Source organism: Eulemur rufifrons, chromosome 6, assembly GCF_041146395.1.
Source record: "Eulemur rufifrons isolate Redbay chromosome 6, OSU_ERuf_1, whole genome shotgun sequence".
Taxonomy (NCBI): Eukaryota; Metazoa; Chordata; class Mammalia; order Primates; family Lemuridae; genus Eulemur; species Eulemur rufifrons.
The window spans coordinates 29,668,921-29,694,604 of NC_090988.1; the positions used below are offsets into that span (position 1 = coordinate 29,668,921).

Genomic DNA, 25,684 nt, shown 5'->3' on the forward strand with positions numbered 1-25,684 from the left:
AAATTTTTAATGTGGTATTTATACTGTCTACCTTCTTAATGACCAACTATAATTTATAACTTATCTTACGAATAGTTCAAGCTTCTATTTAAGGCCAATTCTTCCACATGTGCATTGGGACATATTCCCTCTTAACTTTCTAAGAACTTTACTCCTAAAATTATTTCCTTTTTTCTTGCATCATACATTTTTTTCATTTTTATTGGACAGAGATATGTTAAATATCCCTCATACTAAAAAATAAAATAAAAACACATTCCCTTGGCCCTTCTCCTCACCGGTACCCCCTCTGTGCTACTTTAGAACAGAACTCCCTGAAAGAACTGTCTATACTTGCCATCTCAGCTTCACTCCTTATTCTTTCTTGAACTTATGTGACTAGGCTTTCATTCTTTAGAACTTCACAAAACAATTCCTCAAGATCACCAATGTTCTCCATGTTGCTAAACATGATTTTTCTCTAATCTCACTTACAGCATTTGATATGGTTGATGACTTTGACCTTTTATTTAGAACACCTTTTTCTCTTGACTTCTTGATCACTACAGCCTCCCAAGGCTTTATTTTATATTCCTGACCACCACTTCTTGGTTTCAATCACTGACCACTCTTCTTTTTCTAAACATCTCAATACTGGAATGCACCAGGGCCAAATGCTTGGCCAGTCCTTTAGTTTTAAACACTATCTTGATATGATGATGACTGCCAATTTTATATCTCCTACTTCATTCTCTCTCATCAGTTACTTTCTGACATTTCCACAAAGATGTCTAAAAGTCATCTAAACATATTCAAATTAGAACTCATAATTTGTAAGATCACCTCCCTCCTCTCTAAGAAATCTGCTCTACTACCAATATCCTTCAACTCAGTAAATCATTCAACCAAGTGCTCAGATCAAAACCTTGAAATCATTTTTGACACCTCTCTTCCATGCTCCACAGCCAAATCCACAGGTCTAATATCAAAATATTATCATTTCTCTGTCTCTACAGCCACTACCCTAGTCCATAATACCATCATAACCTCACCTGGATTACTACATTTACCTCTCAATTGGTCAACCTGCTTCCATTCTTCTTCCCTATAGTCTATTCACACACCACGAGAATAACCTTTTAATCCCCTGCTCTCAATCATCTACTGACTTCCCATGCACTGAGACTAAATTAAAAGTCCTTACCAAGCATACACGGACCCATACTTCATGATACGTGGAAACCCATCCAACTTCATTTCTAATAACACTCTTCTTACGTATGTGCTCTAGCCACCCTTTTTATTCCTTGAACAAGCAAAGCGCATTCTTGTCACAGAGAGTTTGCACTTGTTGGTCTTTCTGTCAAGATTTATTTTTCCCTCAGATACATTTCATGGTTTGCTCTTACTTCATTCAAGTCTCTCTTTAAGTATCACCTTCTAAGAGAGGCCTTCCCTGACCACTTATACTAAAGTGTTACCTTCCCCAACCCACGTACTTTAGCCCCCTTAATCTACATCAATTTTCTTTATAGCATCCTGATATTTATTACAAATTAAGTTCAGCTTAGTTTCAATATTTGACCAAGTTCTGTTATTTGCTTTTTACCTTCTGGTAGGCTCAACAAACAGATGCCCACTTTAACAGTGTTCTGACATCCCAGAAATGAATAATTTTAATATTTGTATAAGCACAGATGTTACTACCCTATCTAATAAGTGTAATAATGTTAGTAATGCCAACAAGACATGATATTTAGATTTATTTTAAATATTATACACTATCTGCTACTTGAAGTGAAAACTCTTTATGTACTCTACAGGTTGAAATTCTCTTAGCTTGAAATATAAATATGTATTATTGCAAGAGTAAAATTTAAAGAATAATGATTTTAGAAGCTGTTAGTTTTATGTTAAAAAATTGAGAACTCATGGTTCAATAAATAGATTGATAATACAACTATTAAGAGAAGATACAATAGATGGATAAATAAGGGAAAATGTTGAAAGCATTTTAATCAAAAATATTAATAAAAATTTAAATAATACAAAGAAAAATATGTTAGACAATATTGAAATCTAGATCTTTGTAAAAGTATTTGACTTACTGTCATTTGCAACATTAAGTAACACTTAATAACAAAATTTAATAATTTGTTTAGTACTATTTAACCATGAGTCCTTTAAGAGAGTTATTTGGGAATATTTCCAATTTTGTGAGAACAAAATAACAATGGAATATCAACTTTGCCATATAAAAATTCTCAAGAAGAAAATAAGTAATATCATTTATAAGATTATCCAATATAAATCATCTTTAATTCAGACATAAAAATAAAAATATGAGAAAAAAATATTTTCTTAAATTAATTTTACTGCAAAAAAATAGACTATTCAATAGTCTGCTTCAACATTGTGTATCACAAATAGATATACATGTATAGTCCAAAGTCCTTTTAAAGTGTGATAACATGTAAATTAACAATAAAACCAATCACCACTTTCCATGTTTGTGAAGGGATTTCCAATTGCATATAGCTAATAAAGTGAATCTGATAGATGATACATTATAGAATGGAAAATCAGCAAGTGTCATGTAATTATCATTGACAATGGATCAAATGTGGTAAAGGTTGTAATTAACTTAGGAATCATAGGCACACAATGTTTTCTTCACAATCTTCCATTGTGTTCAGAAATAACAGCATAGTACTTGACAGGACAGATTTATTGACTATAGCAGAAAAATTTTTATTATTCTTTTATTATTCTTCTTTACCAAAGACACAACTACATGGTACACAAGATATTTTTGCAACTGTCTTGTTATATATTAATAAACTATGTTCAAATAAGATGTAAGAAAAGCCTTTAAATAGCAAAAAATGTCTCCATAAACCAGGAAAAGCTTTGAAACAGTATTTTGCAAATAAGGGTACCAACATAGCAGATATTACTAACAACCACTGGGTACTTTCAGGGAAAATTGTTTGCTAGAACCTGATGATTTTGTAAGAAAAAAAAACTTGTCATAAGAGTTTAAGTATTCTCTTCATGTTTTCTGCTGGAAAGATCTTTTTATTATGCTACTCCAGGAAGCTGCTATAATTGGTATGCATGTGATGAAAGCTGTGATGCAGATAGAAATTCAGGAAAGATTTTGTTATCGTGAAAGCCAATTATGTTGCTATACTGTCACATTTCTAGAACCAAGATTTATCTTCTGCAAGCAGTACAAATAGTATGTTTTGTAAGATTGCTTCTATAAAACTGCAGATCATCATAGACCATAGAGTACTGTTTAGTATTTCAAATATGCAAAATAATTGGCCATAGGAAGGATTTATCAGCTGTTAGTGCTGAGAAATTACTGTCCCTGTACAAAATTTGACTCTCCAAATTTTGTAATACAACTGCTATAGTAATAGCTATATTTCACTAAATACAATTTCAGATATATACCCTAAGTTCATTCTGTGATGGTGATAATCCAACTTAAAGCTTGGGTGTATATTAATCTTAAATCTCAGGATTTTGGCCAAAATATATTTTCATGCAATTCTAATAGTAACATATTTATTTATCATTTATCTCTTTCACCAAAATGTAGTGATTTCTGTTAAAAGGAATTTCATGTTTTCCCACTACTGTGTATTTGCAGCATTTTAGACAGTGGGCTGGCACATAATAGATCAATAAATATTCACTGAATGAATAAATTAATGAATATACATATATATTTATTCATATACATATGAATAAAAAATATCCACAAGTTTCTCTTCTAGCTGAGTTTAATATATAAAAATAGAGATGCTGGAGGTTTTAGAGCCACATATGGACTTTTTCAATTTTGTTTATATAAGTCTTCCTATGAATAATTTTATTGAGTACTTACTATGTGTAAAACACTGTGCTAAGGACTGTGAGAGTTACTAAGATGAGTTAGGAAAATAATTTCCTCTTCCAGGAATGCAAAGTATGGCAGAACCTTCTAAAACAGAATAAGACACCTCAGAAAATAAATGAATGATTCATAACGTAATTTTAATAAGATTACTTTTAGCATTTGAGATCTTAAGAGAATATAAAATAAAACAGTTCTCAAACAATTAATGATATTTATTGATTAGATCTCTCCAGACTTCAGAGGTGCCTAATCGTTGATATAAATAGCCAGGTTCTGTCATAAGAAGGAAAGGTGGCAGAATTTGGTAGTATAGCAGTTTTCACTTACTAGTTTGAGTTAGGCCAAAAAATTGGTGGAATTCAAGGAGAAGTCACTATAAATCTTAAAACCAAACACATGGAACCAAAGCAGAAGGCTTAGTCTTAAAAAAATGAGCATTAAGGCTTGCCATTAATACATGGCACTCCAAATTTGATTAACAGAAGTATAATAGGCAGATATTTAAGAGTCAATTATATTAATACATGTCTAGAATATTGGGTCTGTTTAGTATACCCATGCCTAACTGGCACTGGAGTGCCATGGTGATGAAGTCCTCTCTATATAACTTGGTTTAGATAGAATCAACTCATGAGCCAAGTTGGAACAAAAATTTCAAGTGTAGAATCAAGGGATCCAGCTATGAGATGTTGAGAATACTAAGACAAAGGAAGCAAGACAAATTTTGACAATGTAAGATTTACAAAGTGGGTAGACAACATGCAGGAATTTAGAATGACCATTATAGAAAAATCAGAATATACTGTTATAAGGGCTATCCTACAGGCCAAGGGGAAAACAAAGAATGGAGATCAGAAATCAAAGAAACACTCAGAAGATGTTATTTCTGAAGAAAAGGCAGAAAAATTTGAAGCCAAGAAAATAATTCTAAGCTTCCCATAGGAAATAACCTGTCTAGTTCATTCATTGTTTAATTCCTTTGTTCATGCATTCATTCAGGAGACAGTATACTAGATGCTGGAAATACACTAGAATTTTCAATGGGGGAAAAAAAGGTCTTTGTTCTAAATGATCTTGTAGAGACCAGGGAGTCAATTCCAGGCTGCCTGCAATTACTTTCTTTGGCTGAGATTCCTTGGGTACCTAAGGGTGCTCTAACTCTCTCTAAATTACCAGCATTTGGAGGAAAATTTTAAACTTTATGCTACCGAGTAGACAAAGACTCTCTCCATATTGCAGCCAAAATGATCCTTCTGAAACATAATCTGAATTTCTTCCTTAAAATCCTGCAATGGTTACCTTATATATAATTCCTTAATATAGTATTATGACTTGGCCCTTCCTTCCCTCCAGCCTAATCTTTGAACATCCCTCCTTCTTGCAATCTATGTTATACTTTTAGTTACTTGAAACCACAATGTTTACTCTGGATTCTGGCATTCCTTCAGTCTGATACATTCTTTCCTCTTCTCCTCACTTGGTTTATTCCTATTAAGTTCTTAGTTTAGGTATCACTTCCCTGACCCCCTCTAGATTAAGTACTCCTGCTACTGATTCCCATAGTAGTGTACTTTCTCTATCACTCTCACTGTTGTTATTTATTCAGTTCCATCTTCTCTGATAAATTGAAAGGCTAGTTCCTAGGGGACAAGATATATGTCTATTTTGTTTACCATTCTACATTTGCCACGTGCACAACAGAGTTTGGCACCAGGAAAATATTAATCACATATACAGATTTTTTGTTTTTTTTTTTTTTTAGAGACAAGGTCTTATGATATTGCCCAGGCTCAAGGTCAAGCTATCACTGGCCTTAGACTCCTGAATAGTTGGGACTACAGGTGCTACTGCACCTGGTTTACATTTATATATATTGTTTAAAAAATATATAGCATTTTTTTAATTGCTAAAATGAATGAGTGCAAGAAATGTAAATTCTGTGAGGTAGGAACTATATCTATTTACTAACCATTGTATCTCTAGTACTTCACACAGAACATAGCATAAAGTAGCTGCTTACAATATTTTTGACTGAATGAATGAATAAATGAATGCCACCCTTGACACTAGTCAGTCTTGCCTCATTTGCACAAAACCCCTGTAACGAACTGGGACTATATCTGACACCTTCAGTAGCTTGCTCTCTTTCCTCATATGCTATGCCCTAAAACGCAAGGCCCTGAAATATTACGCTATGGCTGGATCTAGGCTCAAACTGCTGTGTACGTGTTTGGATTCAGTCTGGTCAGTATGTTTTCTTAATAAACCAAAAGCTTCTATTTTGACAGATTCTTATAAATAGTACTTCTAATTCTCCCTGCCCACCCAGGTTCCCATCCCTTTGTTCCCCCCAACCAGGTAGCTTCACTGTTCTCTAAGCATCACAAGCTGCTCTGAATATGTGTCTATGAAATAGAGAAGGCATAGATGAAAACAAGGTACCCATCAGGCCCTTGAATAGATGAAAAGCAAATCGAAAACATTAAAGGTTATCTTACGGAGGTGGACATCTTTATATATTTGTAACTGAAAAAAAATTAAGCCAGGAAAACCAAATAATACCAAAAAAAAAAAAAAAAAAAAATCCCCAGATGGTGATGGAAGTGAGAAATATTGTATATTCCCTGGTTGGAAGGATGGAAAGTAAGCTACGGTCAAGTCTGAAAGTTATCTTGAGGGTTAAGAGAGTATTTGATCATTACAATTAAGGCTAAATGCCTATAAAGCTTTTAAGAAAATTGCATAGTGGAAAAGTGTTCAGTTTTGATGGCCAGTATTCAATATGAATATGGATAACCATGCCAGAAAAATCGCAATAATACATATAAAATTATTTTAAAGGAAATTAATTTCAGTATAACAATATATTTATCATTATAAGCGCACAGCATAATTAAGTGTTCTTACCCACATAGTGTAATACAGGCTACTATTTAAAACAAATAAAAAAATATCCCTACCTTTTATAAAAATAATCTAAACAATACTGAAAAATATATGAAATGGTAAGTTATCATAGCCATGTAATTATAAAAGAACTTCAGAGCATTCTTATACTTTTCTAAGATCACTGATGATTTGTCCATCCTTCCTGCCTTCCCTTCCCTGTCCCTCCCCTCCCTTCCTTCTTTCCCTCCTTCCTTTTTTTCCATTCTTTCACCATTTATTGATAGATTATGTCCAGGCATATACACGGCATATAGAAGGATGAGCAAATCAGAGTCCCTGCCTGATTCTTCTCTACCTGCTAATTTTAACCTCATTTTTGGATCTAGTATGTTTTTATCCAATAATCCTCCAACCCAGAGGATTGGTTATATTAGAAGCAAAACATTCAGATGGGTCCTGGTGCCTTCAAAGTAGTCCCATTTTTAGGTTGGCAAAAGAGTAAGAATAGAAGATGAAAAGAAAGGGAAGACCCCTGGAGACAGTCACTAACAGATGAGAGCAGATGGAATCAAGTACACAGGTCTAGGGATGAGCCTTCAACAGTGGAAGGTCAACTTCTTTTATATTCGAGCAAAGATGATGAGGATGGCTTTAGACAAATTTGTTTGTAGATGGCAGAGAAGGGCAGGAATTTTCAAGTGGTCATATCTCACAGCTTGAAGTCTTCAGGAAGTTAGTGAAGGTTTGAAATGTCATTGTGGAATACAGGAGCAGTGCTTAGGGCCCATCTAGTACTGCACACTTTATATCTGAAGTGTCACTAGGAGAGCTCAGCAGCCTGTATACGGACAGATACCAATCCAAGTTCAATGGTTTTCAGAAAGGATGAAGCCTTTAAAAAAGTGAGTTAGAATACTGAAGATACTAGAAAGAGAATGGTTAAAGTTATGTGCCATGGGCCAAGATCAGGAAAGAAACTTAACAGATTGGGAGAACACTGAGCAGGAAGAGGCTGGAAAGTCTAAGACAGTAAGAAATTGACAGTGAAATGTCGTTGTTGACAGTGAAATATGTATGCTTTAGAGGTTCAAAGGTGGAGCAGTGATGAGTGATAACAAGGTTAAAGATGTGGGCAGGTACGTGAATTACTAACAAAAAACACGGATAAAGATTGCTGCATTGAGAGGAACAGAACAAGTTATTCACGTGATAGAAGTTAATGTGGTAAGTAATGTGAAGGCTGTTTGTGAAACAGGTGCAACAAGCAGAGGAATTATATACTACAATGTAATAATAATAGAAATAAAGTACACAATAAATGTAATGTCCTTGAATCATCCCCAAACCATCCTCCCTCTCCCTGGGCTGTAGAAAAATTGTCTTCCATGAAAACAGTCCCTGGTGCCAAAAAGGTTGAGGACTGCTGCTCTATATTATTCTTTATTCTATTCAATATTCCTGCATTTACCTGACTGGTTCATTCTGAAAAAAACTTGACCAATTTGGCCAAAAGATTTTTTTGAAGCAGCTCCCATAGGGGAGTATTTCCTAGAGCAAACTAGTCAGTCACACCTACGAATCGGTTTCAGTTACCATCCACATGATCCATCTATATTAAATTATAATTTTTCTTTAAATTCTCAAAAATGATGAAGAGCCACAGTAAGCAGAAAGAACACTTTTTTTTAAATAAACAAGTATTGTATAAAAATAACAGATGACAGAATAAGGAATGAATAGATGGTGCTTTATGCACAAAATCATAATGTAATTCTCACTAGACACTAGCAAAACTGTTATCTCAATATGCACGTCTATACTACAATAGTCACACAGTCATACAATGCAATTAATAAACAATGTAGACTTACCTGTATTGCAAGGGCACGGGCTACAACACTTCTAAGGTATTGTAAGGGATCTTCTGGGCCTTCCCACTTGCTCTGCCATGTGAGAGGACACTGCAATTTAAAAAGGGTCAAAATTAAATTTATACATATAATACTAGATATAAAAGGCTTTTAACATTAGTATGATGGGGAAAAAAGTTTGGAATAATTCACATTATGCATATCAGGAATTCATTTCATTAAGATACATCTGTTTTTCCTTGATCTCATTAAAATTGAGTGATAAGACAGAGTGAATTTATGTTTCTCTAAAATGAGGATTTTTGTAAAGTAAATATTCTTGAATGAAATGAAATCAAATTGGTATATAGAAAGTAGTCAACCACATTTTCTTGAAAAAATATTTAGTGCACAATGAAATCAAATTAAACTAGACAAAATCATTTTATAAGTGGCAAAGATTAAAAAACAACCAGTCTTAGTCCCTATAGAATTTCTTTAAACTATAAATAGAACAGTATAATGGAAACTTTACTCCTAAACCCACATTGAGACATATGCTATAAAGGGAAGAAATAAACAGAGAGTAAGTACTCTAAATTAAAAATAAATGAATGAAACTACTGTAAGAATAGCTGTCTTACAAAAGAGGTCTTTCTAGTATCTGATCTCCTATTAACATTCTCCTTTAATGTATACTTCTTTTTTTTCAAACAACCAGGAGAGATAAGGAAAGTAAGTTCCCCTCTTGAATTCCATTCCTTTATCTCCCTAGGGAACAACTGGGAGGGCTAAGCTTAGTCCTTATCAGGAGGGATATGGAAAGTAAGTTCCCCTTTGCATCTCATTCCTTTGTCTCCCTAGGGGCCTGGCAAAGGCTAGGCGCCTAATATACCCCTAGGAAGGGGAGAGGGGTGGGTTATATAGGAGGTTTGGATGGAAGTGGAAGTTTGGGGAGGGTAAATTCTTAAAGCCTAAAGAATTAACACTTACAAATCCTAAATTTTGGTAGCACTTGGTAAAAGAAAGCTTGTTTTATCCACACAGCTCACTCACATGTGACAAATTGGAAGCCTCTGTTCTAGCCCAGAGTAGATTCTCAACTATGTAATAAGACAGTATTTGGGGGTATGAGATGAATGTTCTCTCCTTATGACCACACTTCAGAAAAATAATACGTTAAGCAGTTTGCATGATATGTACAAAATATATGGAAAATCTAGAAAACCCTTAGAAACAAGGTATATCAGAATATGATGAAACAATTACTGCATCAGTCTCAGTAATTTCTGGGCATCAATCCAACTAATTAGCTGCTTCGGGTAAAACAAAAGAATTTGGGTTCAAGCTCATGAGTGTTTTTTTTTGTTTTGTTTTTTTGTTTTTTTTAATAACTTTGACACCAGATTAGCTAGCTATTAATTGAAACACAAAATAGATAACAATCTAGTTTACCCATAGACTTTGTGTGTTTATATGCATATGTGTTTAAAAATCTTGCATATAGTCTTTCAAGTCAACTTAAGAGTTTGGTAAACAATTCCTAAATTAAATATAATACATTCATTTTAGCCTCTAAATAGTATTTAAACTTGTATACAATAAACTCAAAATATAATAAAAATTATTAACAATATTTTCACCCTCAAAAGCTTCATTGTTTCCATTTATAATCCATCCATTCTACCCTTAACACCTAATTTCCAGGCAATTGCTAATCTGTTAATATGTATCAGTTTGGCTTTGCTGGAATTATATATAATTAAATCATATATTGCACCTTTTAACCTTCTTTCTTTTCCTATATATAATTATTTTGAGATTTATCTAGTGATGTGATGGAAACAGATCACAAAGAATAGTGAGAGCTGATTCTTAAAATTTTATGAATTATGCAAGCTGGTTGTTAAATCGCCATTACTGAAAAATAGTTATATGAACTTGCAATAAATAAATGTTATTTTAAAACAAAGTTAACCAAATATCCTAAACTTGTCACTTCACAATTATTTTACAACTTTTATTATTATGTTGTTATGGACTGAATGTATCTCCCCAAAATTCTTATGTAGAGAGCTAATCACCAATGTAATGGTATTTGAAGGTAGGGCCTTCGGGAAGTAATTAGGTGATGAGAGTGGTACCCTCATGAATGGAATTAATGCCCTTGTAAGAAGAGGCCGGAGAGCTAGCTTGCTATTTTTTCCACCATATGAGGATAAAAAGATAAGCTGGTTTTCTGCAACTTGGAAGAGGGCCCCTCACCAGAACCCAACCATGCTAGCGCCTTGATTTTAGACTTCTCAGCCTCCAGAACTATGAGAAATAAATGCTGTTTATGCCACCCAGTCTATGATAATTTGTTATAGAATCCTGAATTAAGATACTGGGTTTTAGATCATTTATGTCTATTGTACCTGTATTGTACTGTACAATACTAGGTATTTCTTCCCAACTTCACATTCACTGACCTTATATTGGTAATTTGAATCAGTAACGGCAGGAGTATTTACACTATAGAAATGAGCAAATGCTATAGAGATTAGGGATTTTTTTTTTTTTTTTTTTGGTGAGAGCCAGTTAGCCAGTTATTCAGTTGTTAAATATTTGTCCGACAACACTAGATTCATTCATGTTGTTGCATAAATGAAATAGTCATTCTGTTTATTGTTGAGCAGCATTCCATTGTATGGATATGACACAATTTGTTTCACCTGTTGAATATTTTTGACTATTGAAAATAAAATTGCTATGAACATTAATAAGCAAATACTTGTATGGCATATGCTTTCATTTCTCTTGGGTAAATACTCATGAGTGATACAGTGGGCTAACATGCTAAGTATATATTTAACATAAGAAAAAGCCAAACTATTAGCAGTATGAGAGTTCAAGTTGTTCCTCATTCATACCAATCCTTGCTATAATTAGTCTTTTTAATGTAAGCCATTCAAGCGGGTATGCGGTGCTGTTTGTCATTTTTAAAAATTTATTTTTTATTGAGATATAATTATCCTATAAAATTTACCCCTTTAAAGTATATAATTGAGTGGTTTTTAGTATATTCACAAAGTTATACAGCCTTAACCATTATCTAATTCCAAAATATTTTCATCATCCTCCCAAAATACTCTGTACCCATGCAGTTACTCTTCATTTCCCCAAGAACAAAGGATGTCTTTCTGTTTACTTAAGTCTCCTTTAATTTTTTTCAATAATGTTTTGTAGTTTTCATTGTACAAGTCTTGCCCTTCTTTTGTTAGGTTTATTCCCAACTATTGGGGAATTGTTTTCTCAATTTCATTTTGGATACTATGAATCCTATATACTAGCATTCATTGTTATTGTATAGAAATATGACTGATTTTTATATATTGATATTCTCATTGCAATTTTAATTTTAATTTTCCTAATAATTAATGATACCAAGCATTTTTTCATGTGGTTCTTGGCCATCCATACATCTTCTTAATGAAGTTTCCATTCAAATCTTTTGTATATTTTTTAAATTGGGATGTTTGTCTTTTCATCACTGAGTTGTTTCTTTTAATGTATCCTCGATACAGGTTTCTTTTTTTAGGTACATGTTCTGAAAATCTTTTCTCTTATTCTATGGCTTACTTTTCATTTTCCTAATAGTGACTTTTAAAGAGCAGTTTAAAATTTTAATGAAGTCCAATGTATTATTTCTTTTTATAGTTCATTTTTTGTGTTCTATTTAAGAAATCACTGTCAAAAACAAAGTCACTAAAATCTTCTATATATTTTTTGTTTTATTAATATTTATGTTTATGATCAATTTGGGAATAATTATTATATATGTTTGGAGATACAGGTGTAAAGTTTGTTTTGTTTTGTTTTGTTTTTGGCTTTTCGCCATCCAATTGTTCTAATACTATTTGGTAAAGAGATTTTTCTTTCTCCATTTAATTGCCTTAGCCTATTTGGTTAAAATCAATTGATCCTATATTTGTGGGTATATTGCTGGACTCTTTAGTCTTTTGCACTGATCTATATATCTATCTTTATGGTAATACCACAGTGCTTTGATTATAATATCTTCATAATGTTTTAAAATCACAAAGGGTATGGCCTTCTATTTTATTCTTCTTTTTCAAAATTGTTTAGGCTGTAATAGGCCCTTTGTGTTTTTGCACAAAAACATTAGAATAAAATTATCAGTCACTACAAAAAATCCTGCAGAGGTTTGGATCAGGACTGTGTTGAATCTATAGGTCAATTTGAAAAGAATTAACATCTTAACAACACTAGGTCTCCTTCCATGAACACAGTACATCTTTCCATTTATTTAGGTCTTAAATTTTACTTATCAATGTTTTGTAGTTTTCAGTGTACACAAAGGTTTTACAAATCTGTTGTCAATTTTATTCCTAGATATGGCACCTTTCTGATATTATTGCAAATGATATTTTAAAATTTTAATTTTCAATAGTTTTCTGAATAAAGAACTACAATTAATTTTTTATGTATTTACCTTATATTGCACACTCTTGCTAAACTTAAACTACTGCTAGCTCTGAAGTTTTTCTTTTTTGCTAAGATCCCATAACATAAGATTTACCCTCTTGGCAAATTTTTAAGTGTACGATACAGTATTGTTAACTATGGGCTCTATGTTTTACAGCAGATCTCCAGAACTTATTCATCTTGTATAACAAATTTTGTGTCCTTTTTTAGGTTTTGATATGAGGCAATTCTTATCTCATAGAAAAAGTAGGGGAATATTCCTGTCTATTCTATTTCTGGAAGAATTTGCAGAGTTGGTATTTTATCTTCCTTAAATATTTATTAGATTTCACCTGTGAATTCTAGGTACTTTCATGGTGGAAATGTTTTAACAAATTCAACTTCTTTAATAAATATAGGCCATTTAGGTTATCTGTTTCTCCTTGGTTTTCTTTTCTTTTTTCCTTTTTTTTTTTTTTTTTTGTTATTGTTGAGACAGAGTCTCACTCAGTGTCCCTGGGTAGAGTGCAGAGATGTCACTGTAGCTCATGACAAGCTCCAATTCCTGGGATGTAAGCAATACTTCTGCTTCAGCCTCCCGGATAGCTGGGACTACAGGCACATGCTAGCAATGCCAGGCTGGGTTTTGTTGTTCTCTCTCTGTGTGTGTGTGTGTGTGTGTGTGTGTGTGTGTGTATGTGTTTTCTTTTTAGTAGAGACAGGCTCTCACTCTGGCTCAGGCTGGTATCAAACTCCTGAGCTCAAGCAATCCTCCCACCTCGGCCTCCCAGAGAGCTAGGATTACAGGTGTGAGCCACCACACCCGGCCTGTTTCTCCTTGAGTAAGATTTGTTAATGAGTTTCTTTCAAGGAATTTGTATATTTCATCTAAGTTATTGAATTTATGGACATAAAGTTGTTAATAATATTTCCTTATCCTTTTAACATCTGTAGGAACTGTAGTGATATCCCCTCTCTTATTCCTGATACTGGTAATTTCTGACTTCTCTTTTTACTTCCTGATCTCTCTTTTGGATTAACTGAGTAAAGGTTAAGTTTGTATCTTATGTATTATACTGGCTCATTATTTATACCTCTTTGGAATTTGTTATATCTATTTTTATCATTGCATTAGGGTTTATAGTATACATCTTTATCTCATCACAGTCTACCTTAAAGAAATAATGATAGAACTTTAGCATAGCATAAAAGCCTTGCAATAGTGTACTTCCATTTCCATTTGCTAAGTGAATGAAAAAGGACAAGTAGAAGAATAAGTTCTGGAAGTTAAAATCTGTGCTAAAAGAGAGAAAGTATATTCTATTATCTTAGCATAATGATGAATAAGCTAGGGATACTGAAGGAGAATCCCAAGAGACTAGAGATTCTGAGTATATGCAGGCCCCTTTGTTCTTTCATGAATCAAATAAAAACTGATTTGCATTTATAAGTAAATATATAAATAATGTTAATTACAAGCAAAGCTATAGATGAGGAAGTGGAGAGAGTTCAATCCGAGTATTTGGTAGGCCTTTTGAGATGAGTATGTGGAGTTCAGTCCATGTAAAGCTAATAACTGCCTCCTATAACAAAGACTATAATTTAGCAGCTAGATCACATTAACAAAATATTAAATAAGCAATGAACTAGGAAAGAACTCTGACCTAGAAATCACATCGGAATTACTGAATGAGCTTTGACGCTTTACCAGGATAGTAACTCCTTTCATCACCTTTAGTTTTCTAATTTAAGTAAAAGGGGGATGATGAGAGTAGAGTAGCAAATTGGATAAGAGCTACAAAAGTTCTTTACAACTGGAAGTTGTCCGTAACACAAGCTATTATTTTATTTAAATGGAAGAATGCAAATTATTCAACAATAATTATAATTTATTAAAATAGTTTGTATATGACTTTTCTAAGCACTTATTTTCATGTAAGTAGATAAACAATAAAAAGGGGCCTTTAAGAAAAGATGGGGTTGCCAGCCATTTCATAAGAATGAGCATCTTTACTTTTCCCCTAAAGCCTTAAAGATCAATGGTATAAGTGATCAAAAATGTTGACAAAGTGCAGTGAAGATAGACACAAATGTGTTATGGCAGGTACTGCCCTTTTCATGGGAACTCTGACCACAGAACAGTGTTTCTCAAACCTTAGCATGAATCAGAACCATCTCAAGGGCTTGATAAAACACAGTTTGCAGGGAAATACACTTAGAGTTTCTGATTCAATAGTCTGGGAGGTGGGAGGAGGTGTGCAAGAAATCATACCTCTACCAAGTTCTCAGGTAATGCAAATGCTACTGGTCTGGAGACCGTATTTTGAGAACCACTGCTATAAAGAAGGCCATGCTAGAGAAAGAAGTAAAAGGAAAAACTAGTCCAGCAAAGTAGATCTTAACTTTTAGACATTCTGAAATTATACAATAAAGTTCTATATGCATATCTATGGACATACTTTAAGAGATTACATCTCTTTCCATCAATTTTTAAAGGTGACAGTGATCCAAAAATGGTTAAAAAGCATTTTTGCTATATTGTTGAGGGTCTCCCTGTTTTAAAAAATTAAGAAGCCATTTAGTGTTACCAATTAGCATGTTAGGATAAATTAAAATGTATAGCTAATACATATACTGGCTTTAAAAGGAGTTCAATTAAAATAATTTTTTTTGAAATGGGGTCTCACTCTGTTGCCTAGGCTGGAGTACAGTGGTACAATGATAGCTCACTACAGCCTCAAACTCCTAGGCTCAAGCTATCTTCCTGCTTCACCTTCCCAAGTAGCTAAAACTAGAGGTGCACATTACCAGCCCAGCTAATTTTTCTTATTTATTTTTTTGTAGAGACAGGGTCTTGCTATGTCACCCAGCCTGGTCTTGAACTCCTAGCCTCAAGCAATACTCCCACCTCGGCCTCCCAAAGTGCTGAGATTACAAGCATGAGCCACCATGTCCAATCCTAAAATATTTTTTTAATAAAACAATACAACTTATTAATTCCTACTAAAAGGGTAAACTGTCTCAGTGATTATTCAGCAAGAAGGATGAAGCAATTTGGCATTGTATTAATACCTTTCAGTTTTTTTAGAATTGAAAATTGTATTTTTTAAATTAGGCTTTAAAGCCTATGTCCTAACATTTTACAATATTGTCATTCTTTAACAAACATATTACAAGTACTGTGTCTTTTCACAAAAAAAGTTTCAGTAGAGCACCAGAAACTGTCAAGGAAATAAAAGTGTTATAAATTTCTCTAGGAAAATTCCTAATCAAGTCTGACACAATAAAGAAAATGTCAAGTACTGAATTATTTCTTCAATTACATAAATCATATCACACAATACATAACTTGTCACATTCAAATGTAATAAAAATTAAATTTTCATTCTGAAATAAATGGGATAGTACTGAATTCTCAGTTTTTGTTAAAATGCATTAGAAAGTAAATGTCAGAAAGTATTTTACTGATCTTACCTTAATGAAAGTCAACCTAGTCTCATTTGAGTTTCATCAAACATCCTAAATTTTTTCCAAAGATACTATCTGTGACACAATTTAAACATGGTTTGCAAAACATATTTTTCATCATTTGATAGAATTTTAACAAATTCATTTTCATGGAAATAATAAAAATGTTTCAAAGGTTGTGATATTTTCCAGGCTATATTTCTTAATTCAAAGTATAATACAAGATAGTTAATTTAATAAATTACATATTGAAATTGTCTATATCCTACATAAATATATTTTAATTAAGAAACAAACCATCTGATTCTGTTGCTATGCCATATAAGGAAATAGTTAGCAGGTCTTGGTTCATACAAAAGGAAAAAATATCGCAAAAAATTAAAAATTTATGATCCCTTTCTAAAATATTTTGGTCTTAATCAAGGAAATTATTTCATACAGTTAAGCCGCTTTAGTTCTCTGTTATCTTACAATATGACCTAATGTAAGCTACATTATATTACAATCATAGAAAATGATTTCAAACCAAATTTTCATTTTTTTCAAGTGTTTATGCCAAAGATCACCCAGAGGGTTAACAGCAGAAGCAAAATAAGAAACCATGTTTGCCAAATACCTTTTGTATTTTTTGTTACTATCACATAGAACCTTCTTTAAATATCCTATTCCAGGCCTTTAACTACCCCTTCCTGAGATGAATATACAGAAACCTATATGGTATCCCTACTTCTACAAGTTCATGTTGCACAATGTTACCAGACAAATGCTCCAAAAGCTGCTGTTTTCATAAAGAAATTCTTGGAAAGTAACAGTAACAAAATAACTAACATTTACAGGGTGCTGATTATGTTCCAAGCACTTTACCTATGATTTAATTCTTACAACAATCCCATGAGGTAGGTCCTATTATTATCCTCATTTTACAAATGAGCAAAGCAAAGGTTAGAGATGTTTGAGTAACCTGCCCAAAGTTACAGTTACTATGTGATGGAACAGGATTCAAACAGGCAGACATATTCCACAGACCACATTCTTAGCCATTTTGCTGTTATGTCTACAAAATAAAATGCTTATTGGTTACAACATTTAATCCAAACTCCTCTCTTTGGCTTTAAAGACCTCAAAATCGGATCCCACCTTCAACTTACGGTACTTTATTATGTACCAGTCCTACCAGACTTACAGTTCTATTCTGTAGGAGTCATGTACTTCCATCATAGTTATTCTCCTTCTCTTCTTAATTCAACAGCAATTAGTCTGTATCATACATTGTCCCTTGTACAGCATATAGTTGGATTTTAAAGAAATACATTCTCAAGAATATTTATCTTTTATCAATTTAAACCATTTACATTTATTATAACAACCAGATTTGCCCAAATTCATATCCTGACTCTGGGTGACTCTGATTAAGTTATTTAATACTCTTTTGCTTCGGGTTCATCACAGTAAAATGGACATAAAATTAGTATCACTCATAGTGTTATTGTGGTGATTAAATGAGTTAATTAATGTAAAGTTCTTAGCGAGTTTTTAGAATCTTTTCCCATAGATTACTTAACTGTGCCAAGGATCTTTCATGACTGACAGTCTATCTACTCCAAATTAAAAAAAATTAGGTACAATCTGTAGTAAAATACAAAACGATAGTATTTTGATATTCGCAGTTGATTAACATAGATAGTAATCTATATACAAAAGAAAAACTATAAATTTAGTAAGCAATACAAAACTGAGATTCTTTTCCAAGGTAAAGAAAAAAGGAAGATAAGGATGCTAGAGTAGATCTTTTGCATATGTGAAATATCATTGGCTATCTTCTTAATATTAGCAAGATGTAAGAAGATCTAGGAAGGCTATCCTTTTATAATCAAACAGAGAGGACTTTTAGGTCGACTATCAGAGGTTTCCTTATACTGAGTATAAATAGCAGGGGGGACAAAAACCTCTTAATTCCTGCAAAGCCCTAGTGAAATCTTTTCCAGATAGCAACTTCTGTAAAGTTTATATTCTCTAACTACCTAAAGTAAATTTATGCAGGACATCCCATATTTTTTGTTTCTTACCCAATATATCTGAAATACATGGATTTTACTATCATTTAAAATGGTCCAATTACTCAGCAAGAGAAATGTTGTTTCTCCCTTCTTCTGCTAAAAGTACCCTGATTTTCCACTGGGTGATCATCCTTCCCTTATTCTCAGCATTTGTGTTACAGATGAAGATGAATCCATCCCCAGCTCCCAGGATAGGCATTTGGCTGAAGCCCTTGTCAGTGAGAGCTTTGCACACCCTACCCACAGAACTAATATGGCAACAGGCATAACATACAAGCCAAGTGGTTTGAATCAAAGCAAATCCCAAGATTTTTGCTTCAGTTACTAGGAAACAGGTGTTTTTTTGTTTTTGTTTTTTTTTTTCTGTTGGACTTGGAGCTCACAGGATATAAAACTCAGGCTTATAGGGTTCCATCATGTATAGAGGACCTGTCCCAAAGTGAAATCAACAAAGATTTCGTTATAAATGCAGTGACTAGATAGCTAGATAGGTAACATAAACTGAGATTCCAATGATAATTTTAAGCTCCTGAATCAAGCTAACTTAACACTAGCTACCACTAGACTCTTCAGTTACATCAATCAGTTAATTTCTATATGGCTTAAGCCAGTTTGACTTCAATTTTCTGTTACTATTAACTATAAGGTTACTGACAAATGTATGCATGATGGAAGTGCCACTTATAACAGTGAAATAAAAAACATATAGTTAGTATTGGCTTACCTTTTGGTTTAACAAAGCACTTGCCAATTTTTGTACTTCTGAACTCAATAAGGTAGTTCCTCTGATGACTTTGCTGAGAGCAGCAAGAGACTGATGAACACTTTGTACTAAACGAATGGCATTAAATTGTTCAAGAATGATGAATGATAATATTGGAGATCCTTGTCGATCATTAGGAGGAGTCACTTTCTGATGAATCAGGTTTGAATTCTAAAAGAAAAATGTGATGTTATAGTTACTGAAATGTAACAGAAATCACTGATATATTAAAACACTTCAAAAGTTTTTAAAACTTTTTGTTCTATTCTGTTTTAAAACTGTTTTGAAATACTCATAAATGGCCAAATGTCTTAAGTCTGCAAATACACAGGAAGAAAATTCTGGAGTTCACCAACATTTGATATGGTGTGTGGGCTGGGAATTGAGAATAATGAAAGGGAGACCACGTTGAGAAGCAGTAGTCAGTATAGTAAGAAAAAAAAGTGGAAAAAATGGCACCCTCTAAGCCTATGCAGAGAGCAGAACAGTTGCACTATGACTTTACCACTACAAAAAGAGCAGAGGAGATTATGGTTTTGAAATACAATGTCAATGCGTATTTACCTCAATTTGAAAATTACCTATATATACAATAAAAAACCAAACTAAAGATCTTTTGCTCAAGATCAGTGAATATTTTATCTTAGTATTTATTTCTGTATCTATACTTTAACAGAGGCTATGATATAAGGAAATTCTGGGATTTCCTAAATATATATACATATTTTTTTGAGACAGGGTCTTGCTCTGTCTCCTGGGGTAGAGTGCAGTGGCATCATCATAGCTCACTGTAACCTCAAACTCCTGGGCTCAAGTGATCCTATTGCCTCAGCCTCCCAGGTAGCTGGGACTACAGGTGCAAGCCACCATGCCTGGCTAATTTTTTTCTATTTTTGGTAGAGACGGGACTCGCTTTTGTTCAGGGTGGTCTCAAACTCCTGGCCTCAAGTGATCCTCCTGCCTCAGCCTCCCAAAGTGCCAGTATTACAGGCATGAGCCACACTACCCCTGGACCAGTTATTTCAATTGTAAGAAAAACTCAAGGAATCTCATTTGTTTCTAAACAGCTTATTTTATTAAGAGGGAAAAAATTCACTTTCAATACTATTCTAAAAATGTCAAAGAACTGTCAATAGATAAATTTGGAAAGTTCTGTTCTCTTACCTACTACCCATTATCCTAATTTTCTCTATGTATTCTGCTTACAATACTAGTTTAAGACCTCTTCTCCTTGTTTTATTGATTGTCACATCCATATAGTCTACAACAGCACTGTCTTTTTCATCTATTTAACATTATAATTTAATAACATGATGACCTACCACAGTTATTGCTATAATATTAAATCACTGTTAAATATATTTTATTGGTATAAAATGATTTCTGAAAACAGATTCAGGCTATGAACTTAAATGTGGGAATTTTTATGCCCATTACAATTATATTTATAATATTAATGCTCTAAATCATTTTTGAGACACACACATAAATGTACATAAAGGCATACACACTTAGATAAATAATTGGCAGTAAACTAAAAACTGAATCCAGAGGGAAAAAATGTCTAATATTATCAAAAGTTAATGAGATCTATTTGAGCCAGGCATGCAATAAATAATACTTAACATATCTCCATCATAAATCAACTAAGTAATAAAACTCCGAAATAAAATTTGGGTTATAAACCTTCTGTGATTCTTTACATTAAAACAGACTTCCTGGAAATTAATAATATGTGGTATTTAAACATATATCAATCTTATATGCAAGATTAGCAAATAATAATTTAGTTTATTTCAAAGTAGATTTTGTGGATTTTAATCCATTCTATTATGTTAATATGACAAATATACACTGTTTGCACTGTCACTTTATAGAATAAGAACACCCAAACTTACATCATTCAAATAAGATTCCTTTATGTACAATCCAAGAAAACAGAAAGCTTAATGTACTAAACTTTTAAAAAGGTTGATTTAAGAGAGTCACTATTAAGAATACTTAAAATCCAACTACCATTCAAGTAAACACTATAGCCTAGAGATACACAGTAAGTATAAAATACACACTGAATTTTAAATACTATGAAAAAAGGATGTAAAATATCATATTAATAATGTTTATATTAATCATATGATAAAATGCTAATATTGTGAATCTAATGGGTTAAATAAAATACACACTAAAATTAATTTCACCTGTTTCTTTGTATGTATTTAAGTGTGGCCACTAGAAAATTTAAAATTATATATATGGCTCTCATTTGTGCTTCACATTGTATTTCTATTGGACAGTGTTCATCTAGAGGCTATTAAATAAAATGCTGTATGTTGAGCATTGAATAAGAATAAAAGAAAAAATGACATATTAGGGTCTGAAAAAGTATTTCATTAATGAAAGACAGAAAACTGTGGAGAAGGAAATGAAAAAGAATAGTAAGAAAACCAGTATATAAGCTGCAATAAATTAATGAGTGGGAAAAATACATAGCAGAAAACAGCAAGGCATACTGTAATATACACTATAACACAATTCATGTCCCAAAAATTTTTAATAAGAACTTAATATAAAATAAAACTGATTCTGAAAATAAATATAGCTGCTGGGTGTGTTGGTTCACAACTGTAATTCTAGCACTTTGGGAGGCCAAGGTGGGAGGATCACTTGAAGCCAGGAGTTCAAGACCAGCCTGAGGAACAAAGCAAGACCCTATCTCTACCAAAGATAAGAAAAATTAGCCAGGTGTGGGTGGTGCATGCCTGTAGTCTCAGCTACTTGGGAAGTTGAGGCAGGAGGATTGCTTGAGCCCATTAGCAACATGTTAGATTGTGTGTCTCATAATCTTAAAACAAAAATAAACTCAAATTAAGTAATATTTATATATAATTCAAATAATCTAAAAATCACCAAGTGAGTACATTACAACACCTATACTGAATGACTTTTGATGAAACTATCAAGGGGTGACAGCCATGTATTTAGTCAATTATTAAAAGAAAAGTTTTTTGAGTAAATATAATTGATTCAATCATGTACTTTTGAAGTACATTGCTTTTAACATTGTAAAGTTAATTATATCGTAGTGAGCTAGTTGGTTCATAATTTTAAGGCAAAAGGAGCAGTCAGCATTTCAACACCCAGTATACAGACTCAATGTGAAAACAAAAAATATTCTAACACCACATAATATTATTACTGAATAGGAAAAGAAAGTGTACAAACAAAGCATGTCTCTCATGACACATACGTTACTGAACAAAAAGGGCTTGCTGCCCATTGTGCTAGAAGCCAATACTATGGCACTGGGTTTTTGAGAAAAGAAAAGCTTTATCGAAAGTTGACCAATAACGAGATAGGAGTCTAGCTCAAATCTGTCTCCCTGTGCTGGCTTTAAGGCAGTACTTTTATTAGAAAAGATTTAGGGAGTGGATTCTGGGATTAGTAGGTGATTGGTGGGGAAAAAAGGGAGGTCTGGAAGGTCCTCAGGCATGTGCAGTTATCTCTTTATGCCACATCATGAATTAATTATATGTGCAAATTTGGGGGAAGTTAGTATGAAACATGTGGAAATTTCGCTGTGATGTCAGAAAGCTTGTTTTGCCCAGACACCACATTGGTTTCAATTGATTTTAGACAGTTTTGTTATCTTATAGGTGGGGGAGGGTGTTTTAGTAAGTTGGAGTATTGTTAATTTGCCAACCTATAAGCTCAAGAATTTTTGTTAGTGGTTTTTTTTTTTTTTTTAACTCTTTGGGGCACAGTTTCACATACCCAGCTTTTATTCACAATTGTTCAATATAAAAACTAGATAACTTCAGCTTCCATTTCTAGCAGGTCTAGATATTGCTGAAAACAGCTAAAAATGCTGAACAAAATATTAAAGTATATTCCTGAATGCACCCAAATGGAACCATGAGCTGAGAAGAAATAATTGTTTACAAAACTAAGTGTTGGGTTTAATCTTTATTAATTTCTTTTTTTTTTTTTTAGCTCCCAATCTTTATTAATTTCATCCTAAATGTGAATACAGGTATTCTGTATCACAGACTTCTTAATTACCTTACAGTAAATTCACAGTAAATAAGTGTGTTGCCCCTACTCTCTTGCTCCAAGCCTATCTCCAGGGCAGCCAGATGAAAGCCAGATCAATTATGCTAACCAAGTAGTCAGATCTTCCACTGGCAAGGTACAAGGCATGGAGAAAGTGAGTTCTCTCTGCTTATAAAGAGGAAGCTGACAGCTGTCTTCTTCCCCTTTAAAGGGGACTTCTAGAAAATGTAACGTGTTTAAATTCTAACCAACACTATGGTATGTAAGTAAAATTTCAACAGGAGCCAGATGACCTAGAGATGATTCTAAATTTTAGGGGTTTATTCCTTTTGATATGTAAATACCTTAGGAGATAATCCTCTAGTCTCTCCAGCACCCTGGGGCTTAACACAGGAATTTAGGGCTGTGAGCTTTGGCCCTTCTCAGTGCACTAATAAAATTTTTATTTCCTTTCTGCTCAGAGTAATTAACTAGGCAAATGGCCACAATTCTAATTCTTATGGTACTCAAAGATTCAAAGAGTCATATAATGCTGGGTCCTTTTTTTTTTTTTTTTTTTTTATACAGGAACACTGAGAAATGTAAAACTTTGACAAGTAGATTAGATTTAGCTGAAGAGACAATGAATGAACTGGAAGACAGATCTATAGAATTTATTTGGAATGCATCACTTAGAAAGAAAGAAAGGGAAAAACGTAAGAAATGAGTTAAGACACATGATAAACAAAGAGAAAAGGTCTAATACATATCTAATTAGAGTTCCAGAAGAGAGAGAGAGTAAAGCAGAGTCAATATTTAAAACAATAACTGAGACTTTACCAGTACTGATGAACACCACCAATCAAAATTTAATAAGCCTATTAAATCTTAACCTAAATTTTTAAAAAGGAATGAATTAAAGAGAGAAAGAAAACAAACCCACACTCCATCTCATCAAAGTAAAACTGTAGGAAACCAAGGCAAAGATATCTTAAAAGCAGCAAGAAAGAAAAGATAGACCAAAGAAACAAAAATTGACTTCTCAACAATAGAAACCAGAAAAGAGAATTATATCTCACTTTACCTTCAATATAATGAAACAATGGCTGTTAATAGATAATAATATATCTTTTAAGACAGAGGGTAAATTAAAAGCATCTTCAAATAAATAAGAAATCAAAGATTTCACCATCAAAAGACACTTTCTTTACTGCAAGCATATGCAAAGTGAAACCAAATAGAATATATGAAATTCAGGAAGAAATAAAGGACAATAAAAGTGATAAATATGCCCCATATTTATAAGTAAGCACTATTTATAAACAATAACAAAACAACAAAAAAGATAGGCTAAAATATACAATAACAACTGCATATAAAGCTGGAGTTTGGTATAATGTCCTAAACTGCTTGAATTCTCCAGGAAGCAGGTAAATATACTGAGTTTGATAAATATCCTGATACTTTGATGTGCTAAGTACGTACAATAAAATATCTAGGATAAGTCCTAAAAAAGTAGAAAACATTTATAATTTGTAAACTAGGAGAGAGAAATATGCCAAAAAATAATCAGTCCAAAGAAATACAAGAAAGGAGTTTAAATAAGTAGGAAAAGTACAAAATATAACATATGGTAATAGAAATTAATCTAACTAGACTAAATGTTCCAGTTAAAGATCAAATATAATCCAGCATTAGGCTCTTTATAAGAGACATACATTAAAAAATAAGATTGCAGAGAGTTAAGGGTAAACGTATGAAGTAAGATCTATCTAGCAAGTAATAACTAAAAGAAAGCTGATGCATATTTGTTAAATCAGAAAAATAGGAAAGACATTATAAGAGCTAAAGAGAATCACTTTACAATGATAAAGATTCAATATATCAAGAAGAGATAATATTCTGCATTTGTATTAATAAAAACTGATGGTCAACCATTTTGTGTGTGTGTATAAAAGTTTTGAACAGAACATTTTAAAAATGATCTAAAGGACACAATTTGAGTATGGCAGTCAACAATAACAGAATACACATTCTTTTCAAACATAACATAAAACAGTTTTAAAAACATGACATACAAAGCAAATCTCAACACATTTCAAAAGATTAGTGTCATAATACCACATTCTCTGATCACAATGTAGTTATATGTGATAAAAATATATAACTAAAAGGCAATTACGAAGGCAATGAATAATTAAAAATGGATCATAGAAGATAAAATCATAATATAATTTAGAAAATATTTAAAACCGAACAATAATGAAAACAT

At 32.7% G+C, this 25,684-nt stretch overlaps 1 protein-coding gene across 2 annotated transcripts in view; it reads right to left on the minus strand.

Annotated features, from left to right (window-relative positions):
- The window catches only part of DYNC2H1 (dynein cytoplasmic 2 heavy chain 1), a 285,364-nt gene that overhangs the window by 37,424 nt on the left and 222,256 nt on the right, over nt 1–25,684 (minus strand). For both annotated transcript variants that reach the window (XM_069469002.1, XM_069469003.1), the window contains 2 exons: nt 19,345–19,554; nt 8,650–8,739 (listed from right to left, as the gene is read on the minus strand). In XM_069469002.1, the coding sequence (XP_069325103.1) occupies nt 8,650–8,739; nt 19,345–19,554 (300 nt within the window). The remainder of the gene's footprint in view (nt 1–8,649; nt 8,740–19,344; nt 19,555–25,684) is intronic.